The sequence below is a fragment of the Camellia sinensis genome, chromosome 11 (assembly GCF_055761805.1).
Source record: "Camellia sinensis isolate YWXY chromosome 11, ASM5576180v1, whole genome shotgun sequence".
Classification (NCBI taxonomy): domain Eukaryota; kingdom Viridiplantae; phylum Streptophyta; class Magnoliopsida; order Ericales; family Theaceae; genus Camellia; species Camellia sinensis.
Genome location: NC_138971.1, coordinates 101,063,860 through 101,074,117, shown reverse-complemented (window position 1 = coordinate 101,074,117; position 10,258 = coordinate 101,063,860). Strand labels below are relative to the sequence as shown.

At 29.5% G+C, this 10,258-nt stretch overlaps 1 protein-coding gene across 1 annotated transcript; it reads right to left on the bottom strand.

The window, feature by feature from the left end:
* Window positions 1-1,285: 1,285 nt before the first annotated feature.
* On the bottom strand, window positions 1,286-6,151 carry LOC145803186 (uncharacterized). The gene is made up of 5 exons (XM_082896504.1): window positions 5,887-6,151; window positions 3,437-3,681; window positions 3,008-3,214; window positions 1,753-1,866; window positions 1,286-1,543 (listed from the first exon to the last, which is right to left on the bottom strand). The coding sequence occupies exons 3-5, from the start codon at window positions 3,158-3,160 to the stop codon at window positions 1,451-1,453; spliced, it is 360 nt and encodes a 119-aa protein (XP_082752630.1). The 5' UTR covers window positions 3,161-3,214; window positions 3,437-3,681; window positions 5,887-6,151; the 3' UTR covers window positions 1,286-1,450.
* Window positions 6,152-10,258: the final 4,107 nt, after the last annotated feature.

The window sequence follows — 10,258 nt, the reverse complement described above, 5'->3', positions numbered from 1 at the left end:
GATTTGTGCTAACAGATGAGAGAGCAGCTCTACGTGTCAAGAGGCTAATGGGAGCAGATTTGAGCGCAGAAAGTATATAAGCATGACTGCGCCCCCCATGCTGGGAATAGAACATAATTTGGTGAGAAAAACCTAAACACTCAAGTCTCTCCTCTCTCTCTCTCTCTCTCTATCCCTGAGTGTGTGCTAACTTGACCATCGGAGGGGTTTTCCGGCCGCACACTGCCGGGTAGCTCACCGCCATTGTGTTCGCAGGTCGATCGGACAGACGAGGAGCTTGGACGAAAGGAATAAGGGCACTGCAGAATATTTACTCCATGTACAGACTCCATTAGAGAGAAGTTTTTACAAGGTCCAGTTATTTATTGGCTTGACCATTAGAGGAGCTCTAACACTTAACAAAAACTAATATCCCCAACTAAACAAGTGTGTGCATTATAGAAAAAATTACAAACAATTGTAAACTCCTAACACTACCAATTGGTTTAATAAAGGTGATGAGCAAACTAAATTAGGGTGCAAATATGATACAAAAGTGGAGATTTTAGGTGACATACAGAAAAGATTTGAGAAAAGAAAAATTTTGGGCGCGCATTATACACCGTATATAACTCACTACAAGAAATCAGCTTTTTAGGGACAAATTTATTTCGTCCCTAAAAGTGTAATATTTGTTGGAAAAAACTTTAGCCAACAAATTTCCTCCGTCGCGAAGTTTGTCCCAAATAGCCCGTCCGGAAAAGTCAAAAATTGACTTTTAGAGACAAAATTTTGCATTTGTCACTATAAATAGACTTTTAGAGACAAATATATGTGGTTACAAAAAGTTTTGATTTTGAGACAATCAAAATTTGTCTCTAAAAGTCTAATTATAGTTCAAGGCCACCGTAGTAGTTATGGAGACGAAATTAATTTTTAAGACAACACAAATTGGTGTCTAAAAGTTTTAATTTTTGGAACAAATGATAGTGGTCTCTAAAAGTTTTAGGTTTTTTAGGACAAATGAAAGTGGTGGTTAAAAGTTTTAATTTTTGGGACAAATAAAAGTGGTGGCTAAAAGTTTGTTAAAATTTTTTTGAGACAAGTAAAATTGGTCTCTAAAAGTTTAATAATTTTTTTTTTTTTATTTTGTAACAATTATTCTAAAAATACTAGTTTGAACATCAACTTATATTCCTTTCTTGATTTCTCAACAACCAAATAGAAAATATATATCACCAGACCATCTGCTCATCTCCAAATTAAAATTCAACTACACCAAAAAAAAAAAAAAATGCTCATCACATTCAATAACGAACAAATACCATGCTCTGAATCATTAGTACGTAATATCTTGATTGTATATCTGATAGAGATTTCAAAAGTACCATTTCTAATTTGTAGCATTCAACTATTCAATGAACAGATTGTAATTAGAGTTATATCTACCTACATAACAAAACAACTCAACTCATCGCATCTTCTTCTCAATGGCTTCGTTGAAATGGCATTCAAAATCTAGCAGATAGCTCCTAAGCTTTAAATCGACGCAAGCTTGCAGGACCTGCATAGAATAGGCCAAACTCTCACAATCCAGAATGGTCAAGTAATATAAGCAAAAGTCAACCAACAATCTAGTGCTTTGATTATTAATTCCAAATATAAAAAAAGCCACAATGTGGACTAGGTTCTCAACAATATTGATTGAAATTCAGCAATTAACAATCATGGTTATGTTAAAGAAAACAATTAGCATTTGAAGAATTAACAAACCTTGATTTGGAATTTGGTTTTGGGAACATCGGTGCATTCAGGCCAAACCTCATAAAGAATCAGCAGGGGTTCCAGCATCCCTCCATATTTTTGAAAAACCACAAAACAAGAACCCTGCTAGGAATAGTGAGAAAGATTAGTATTTAGCAAACAGAGAGCTTAACAGGACAGTGAATTACTATCAGGAAGATGATACAGCCTACGGCTAAAGCTACATATTGTACAATAAACAAGTAATGGAAGCTTCACTAATCGTCTGTACGGCCCCCCTGAAACAGGTTACCTGTTTCGAAATAAATAACTTGGTTATAATCCTTAATGGATACATGACACAGACCAAAAACTAGTAACAAGCATGCTTAAATAATTTTATAGAGCAGGCGTAAAGAAACATAACCGGATTGTGGGAAACTATAAATGTTCACACCGATTCACCATTCATAACCCACATAAACAATTTTCTAGTTTCATCGTAACTGTTTGGTTTTCAAGTGGGATCAAACACAGCAAGAATGGCAGTTACAGAAACAAAACATGTTGAAAAGTCCACCCAAAAGCACCTATACAAAAAAATCATATAGTCAAAAAAATCAATAACTTTTTGGTTTTCAAGTGGGATCAAACACACCGATTCAACTTATTCTTGCCACATCTCACCTATTATTAAATGCATAAGTCATAGTACAAAGTGTTTCTTTTATTATTAAACATTTCTCATCTACAGGACATATAGAATTGGAGATAGCAGGTTGCACTTGTTTGTTGGTAGGCTTTCATCACTTTCACTTGCAGACTAGCAGAGTGAAGTACTAATGTAGAATTGTTTTCTAGTGACAATTTGAGTCCGTGATTGTGAAAATAATGCTTCCAAAACTTTCGCATGCCAATCATAATAAATCATATAGTCAAAAAATAAAATATGCATATTTTTCTTAATGTGTAAAGTAGTCTTTCCCATAATGCAAAAGCCTCTTAACAGTTGATCCAACAAAAATCTACAACTTCTCTCAGTTGTGTTAACTCTAGAATTACAAAGATGCATTTCCTTTTCTTTCATAAATTCCTTGTTTAAAGATTCAACAAATTCACAAGCATTCTGCAAGGTGATGTTTATTTTACATCAAACTCGGCATTTAACTTCGAATAGGAACACAATTACTGTTCATACCATAGCATATTATGACACGGAGCTTAGGGCACTTCATATTTAAACCACTATGTTTGACAGAAAATGAGACAAGATTGACAAAGTTACCTTATAGTCCTTGTCAGACCACTTTTCGCACAAGAACTTCCACGCCTCCTTTTCCATATTTTTAGGTGGATCTGCAAGGGCAGATTCCATTGTAGGGAAACTTCTAAAGTGTTGTCGTAGGTCATGGCGATAGCTCTTATACCGGTCGTGCATCAAATTGAGGATAGATTCAATATCATAGGGTTCATTGGTAAACTTAAAACCTTCCTGTCATACCAAACAAGAAAAAATTAAAGCACATTAAAACCGTCCCTCAAAGTTATTTATGGTGCTTGTTAATTATTGTGCCAGAAACAAATAAATGGTACAAATAGTGCTATCAAAATGCTTGATGAAATAATGTGGGAAGAGGAAATTTACTGGGGAAATAACTATCTAGAAAATAATTTGGAAAGAGGAAATCTAAATCTCAGCAATTGTACCACTTACCTGAAGGTATGCAACCAATGTTTCTTTATCCTCTTCACTAATATCAGTCCACGATGGCACATTTTGTGGGGCAAATTGCCTAGTGACAATCCCTAATTCACTAGTAAATTTTTCAGATGCTTCACCATATGGTCGTCCACTAACCTTACAAATCTGAATAGGTAGTCGCACCCCTTGATTTTTTAGCTTGGCCAATTTGAGGCTTCGTGACTTCCCACGTCCTCTCTTACCCTTGGATGTGCCTACTAGAAACAATGAAAAAGTATCATGTAAAAAATAGCTTAAAAAATAGGATATACTAAAAACAGGAAATATGATGCCACAACTGGATGTCAATCAATAATAAATAATTAAAATAAGCAAGTCATTAACATTTAAACATACCCAAATGAAGCAAAATATTATTTAATGCAAGCCAATACAAATTAAATCTAACTCTAGCTAAAATATAACCAATACAACTTAAATCCATTAATACAACCAATACAAATTAAACTAAAGACTGCATGACTTAGCTGACTCCAATTAAAATTAATAAATGGCTAACCTTTATTATGTGGGTAACCAAAACAACATGCACGCATTGCCTTGGAATCAAGGAACCAAATGCCTTAAATAGGTGGGATACTCTTCAATTCAAGCACCAAATCATTTTAATGAGCAAAATAGAAATTAAGGAAGCAACAAGCTATCCGATAATCTTTAGCTCTAACCATAACCATTGCCTTTACCAAACAATGATTTGCCTCAAAACAGAAAAAAGCCAATTGCATTTCTAATTTCTAAAAATAAGTAGTAAAAAGTCATCAAGTAAGCTAGTATTATTGTGCTCATATTGATGAATAATAGAACAATACCACTAAAAGATATGGAATTCCGGATCTAAGAACATGAAAAGGATCGGATCTAAATCGGAACTGTCATATTCACTACGTACAAGAGAAAGAACCATGGCATATATCTCTCTAAAATCCTATTTCTAGCTACAGTAATTCCAATTTACGCATTTAATTTAGCATCATAATAGTATTAACTGATATTTTAGCTGGTTTGTAATTCTAGAACAACCCCAGGTGAAATGAATTTAGGGTCATGCTAATGACAGCCATGGCTGTTGTTAAGGTAAGGGTAATGCCAAAATAGTTAGAATCCCAATGCAATTTTCACATATTTCCAAACACTTTTACATATTTCTATATACTTTTCACACATTTCTATCCAGTAACTCAACTCTGCGTATGTAGTAGTTAAAGTCATTCAACTCTGCATATGTAGTAGTTAAAGTCATTCAACAAAATAGAACGGGTGTTTTGCATCATGAACCATGGCTGCATGGCACCTTGACACTGTCAATTTATTGTAAGAGAAAGATCGAAGATTGCACAAGATTGTTGCACTAGTAAAATAAATAAATCATTATTAATTAAACCAAATAAAATATAATTTTTAATTTAAGTCCTACAGACTAGTTGAAACCCATGCTCATTTTTGTCGAAGACTACATTTAGGCACTTGTCAAAGAATCAACACAAAAAAAAAAGGGCACAAAACCGGAGAAGTTCGATATAAAAAAATATGTATCATAAATAAAATAAAATAATAAAAAGGCACACAACTGGAGAAGTTCCATAATAAACTCATACAGAGACAGAAACATAGGCAAGTCTCTATGAATGGATTTTTGGACAAGATTACTTTGTCCATAACCTCGTCTATCTTAAAGCATGGCACTCATTTCTGTTTATAAATTATACATACATATTAATATATATATATATATATATATATATATGTATGTATGTATAGCATATTTATCAAAAAAAATATATTTATGTATAGTATGTATGCATGTATGCTGTTAGAGAAATTCTGTTTATCATGATATATATGACTGAGATATGTGGATGCTTTTGAATGCAGAACCCCACAAATAAGAGGGAGATTTGTTGTGACGAGAGGCTGAAGACGCTTTTCATGTTCTTGGAACCCAATCTTCACCTCTTCCTACAATCTGAACTATGTCAAAGTTGATTGCCAGATAAATTTGAGTAAAAGTTGATCTAAAAATAGAACCATGTCACTTAGAACTAAAATAATTTGTTCTCTAAAATAATTAGGAAAAAAAAAATCCACAGATCAATGTTACAATAATAGATCCTAATGTTTGGAAAACCAAATTCAAGTATAAATTGAAACCAAACAATACGAGTTCCGAGCAAACAAACTGAAGAAACACAATCACTCAAATCAATGTCATGCCGAAACAAACAAAAAGAAATCTGAACTATGAGAAGCGGAAAAAGCATCAAAAAAACGACGATTGTTCGTCTAAATTTCTCAACTGTAAATTTACAAGAAATGAACTAAAAATGAATGAATCGAAGACATAAAAACATCATCGATTTCGTATAATTTTTTGTTCAAATGAATAATTGATTAATCGATCAAACCTGTGATTGAAATCGCTGAAATAGCTGTCGAGAGAGATCAGATTAGGGATCGAAACTGTCGAGGATGAAATCCACAAACCATCGATCAGACTCTCTGAGAGCAGGGATGAAATCAACAATGAAATTAGGGATGAGAGAGAGAGAGAGAGAGAGAGAGAGAGAGAGAGAGAGAGAGAGGTGTGGAGAGGAAATGAAATCCCGATTATAATTGTGGAAATAGTGAAAACATAATAAAAAAATAGATGAGTCAGGTTTATTGGCAACCAACTAAAGACGTCTGCAAAAAGGCATTAACTCTTTTACAACCAAATGGCTTTGTCTTAAAAATATAATAATATGATTAAGTATTTCTTTTTTTAAATTTCCTTATTTTGTCCTTAAAAGTATAAATTTTATAGACAAATTATTTTTGTTCCTAAAATTTTGTCTTTAAAACCTTGATTTCTTGTAGTGACTTTACACAATATTACATAAGTTTTTACCAATTTATATAAATAGTTTTAGAAAAATGCATAAGTTTAACACAAATTCGCATAATTACATAATTTTTCATGAATTTATGCAAATTTGTGTTTAATTTATGTATTTTTATGTAATTATTTATGTAAATTCCTAAAAAATTATGTAATTTTAGATATGATATGCATTATATATTGGAGCATTCCCCTTTGAAGAATAACATAATAAATATCATATGTTGAATAGTATAAAATACTGTTTTAAAATCATTAAATAATCACTCCTCTGCCTGGTCATGAGCATGAAATAACTTATTGAGGGGCAGGTAGGTGGGTGGTTTGTCGTAGGGTGCGACCAACTCCGGGGTGTTGTGTGAGCAGCTGGAGACGAAGAAGATTTTGAGAAATAATAATAAATGGGGTAAATTATATAAAAAAAAAAAATTAAGATTAGTTTAAAATATAGATTTTCTCTATTATAATTTGAAAATTATAAATACATTATTGTCAAAATAATTTATTTAACAAAATTAATTAAAAAATAAAATTTCTAATTACTCTCTTATAAATAATAAAATTATCTGAATTTTTAATTGAAATATATTTATAACATCATTAAAAACTGTTAATTGAGTTAATAATTTTTTAATAAAATAAATCATTTGTTATGAAATTAAAAATTTCAAATGGTGAAATGTAATTTCCAGAATCTCATAATATAATTTATATTTTAAACAAATTTTAAAAAAAATATTTATAATTTACTTTAATAAATGGGAATAGAGGAACAAAGCCGCAGCTGAATAGTCGTGGTGGCTGCGGAACTACTATTTTAGGAGGAAAATCCCCCCCCCCCCCCCCCCCAAATCAGATTTTTTTATTGGAGGGTCTTGTTTGGATTTATGAGGTTTATCATGATAATTTAAATTGTTTATTTTGTTAATTTTTTTTATATATTTTATTTATATAAAAAATTAAATTGGCCTGTACTTGTAATTTATTTAATTTATTATTTTTTTAAAAAATGTATAGTTTATTTTTAAAAAAAATAATTTTTTTTGATTAAAATATAATAAATTGAATAAGTTATAATTATTGAATAGACTTAATTTTTTGTGTGTGCATGAAATATACAAAATGTCTGACAATATAAACGATTCAAATTATCAAAATAGAACCATTATAGGCCCTACAAGTCCAAACAACACCCTCCAATTTAAAATCTATACTGAAAGGGATCTCCTCATTATTTTAGATCTTGTCTAGACATTTCTTCTTCCAATCATCCCCCAACATTGGTTTAAAAATTATAACTTATTAATTAGCTATTATTATGTTTTACTATTATTTTAGACATTGTCTAGTCATTTTTTCTTCCGGTCATCATTCAACATTTATTTAAAAATTATAATTTGATAATTAATTATTATTATATTTTACTATTATTTTAGATTTTATTTGGTCATTTCTTCTTTCGATCATCATTTAATATTTATTTAAAAATCATAATTTAATAATTAATCATTATTATATTTTTTAATAGTTAAATCTACATTAATGACCCCAAAAAAGAAAATATTAGAAAGAATTCTCTTCAATTTTAATGTGGTTTGTCTTGACTTGCTTTGAGGTTTCTCTGTTTTGACCAAGCCGCCTCTACATAAACGCTTTGTTTGTGAAGTTAATTATTTTAATAGGTTAAAATATTTGTGTTTTTGAAAAGGTAATTTTTTTTTTTAATAATTGGATGTCATGTTTATAAGAAAAAAAATAAAATGATTATAAATTTCATGTGATATTTTATATTATTAACTATTTTTATATTTTTATATTTTTGTAAATTTTAACCCAAAAAAATAATAATAGTAATAATTTTTAGAAAAATGCTTGGGAGCACTAATTAGTGCTCCCACTAATTAGGTGGCAGTGGGTCCCGCCATGAATGATGTGATGTTTTGGTCTTGGAGTTGTAATTTTTTTTCATTTTTTTTATTTTTTTAATGCATTAGTGCTATTAGTGGTGATATTTTTAGTGGGATGAATCATTGTTGTAATTTTTAACTTCACAAACACCGATGTCAGATTAGGTTAACCCTCTATACCTGCATTGGACCGTTGTAAAGAATTTTATCGATGAAAAAGAGCATCAAAAAAAAGATAAACAAATTCAATAGTATTAAATATATATACACACATATGTAAGAATCTATAAGGTTTTCAACCTTAAATTTTATGGGAGGTTTAATTTCTCAATTTAAATTTTTTAATTTTTTAATTTAAAAAAAAAATCTTATCATTTATTAACTTCTCCTAATTCCCAAGTCTTACCCTCATAATAACACTTTAATGCATTAAGAATAAGTATAAAAAAAAATTCTTTGAAATCCAACACATATGAATTCCTTGAAAAGTTTCAACGCATATGATTATTATCCCTCATAATAACACTTTAATGCATTAAGAGCAAGCATAAAAAAAAATTTCTTGAAAAGTCCAATACATATGATTATTATCAAAATATTAAACTTTAATATAATATAATAAAAAAAAAAGACATTTAGTTCCTTGAAAAGTCCAACACATATGATTATTATCAAAATATTAAACTTTAATATAACATAAAAAAGGAAAAAAAGAAGATATTTAAAAAAAATTAAAAAAAAAAAGATATTTAAAAATCACAATTCACATATATAGATAATTATATATACTATATATTAAGCAAAACATGGTTTTTAACCCCAAGCCTTGTGGGAGTTCCAATCTCTCAATCTAAATTTCTTGATTTTTTGACTTAAAAAAAAAAAAAACCTTAGCATTTATTAACTTCTCCTAACCCCCAAGTCTTACCCTCATAATAACACTTTAATGCATTAAGAACAAGTATAAAAAAAATTCTTTAAAATTCAACACATGAATTTCTTGAAAAGTTTCAACACATATGATTATTATCCCCCATAATAACAATTTAATGCATTAAGAACAAGTATAAAAAAAATTTCTTGAAAAGTCCAACACATATGATTATTATCAAAATATTAAACTTTAATATAATATAATTAAAAAAAAAGACGTTTAATTTCTTGAAAAGTCTAACACATATGATTATTATCAAAATATTAAACTTTAATATAATATAAAAAAGGAAAAAAAGAAGGCATTTAAAAAAAGAAAAAGAAAAAAAAAAGACATTTAAAAATCACAATTCACATATATAGATAATTGTAAACACAATTCGTGCATAGTACGAGTGATATGCTAGTTTAGGATAATACTATAATACACCCCTTAAAAGGTATGTATATGCCTTTGTTACATATTTTTATGATGTATATTGTGTATTTTTATGATAAATGTTATATTTTTTTAGTAGAGTTACAATACTTTTTTATTTAGAAATGAAATTATAAATTTTGTGGTAATATTATGCATTTTTGTGGTCATGTTACATATTTTTTGGTTAGAAAATATTTGGATAAAAAGATGTGTAATATTGCCACAAAAATGTGTAACATTACCACAAAATGAGTAACTTATTATTGAATTATAAATTGTCATAATTTTACCAAAAATTATGTAACATTTACCACAAAAACGTGTCATATACATCACAAAAATACATAATAAGGTGAAACTCTAATGGTTTGGCCTAGTGGTATAGGTTTGGAGCTTAGGAGTTTATGTGATAACCCTGGTCCATATTATGCTAATTAATCTTAATTGTGATTGTGATTATGTGTTTGATATGATTTTGAATCCCATTTATGTGAATATATGTGATTTTAAATTTCTATATGTTCACCGTAAGAAAATCTATTTGATTTAAACTGCTCTAGAATTTAATTGAAGGCCTTATCGGCCACAGAAGCTAAAATTGATTACGCCATTGTGATTAGCGTAATTTCTAGAACCTA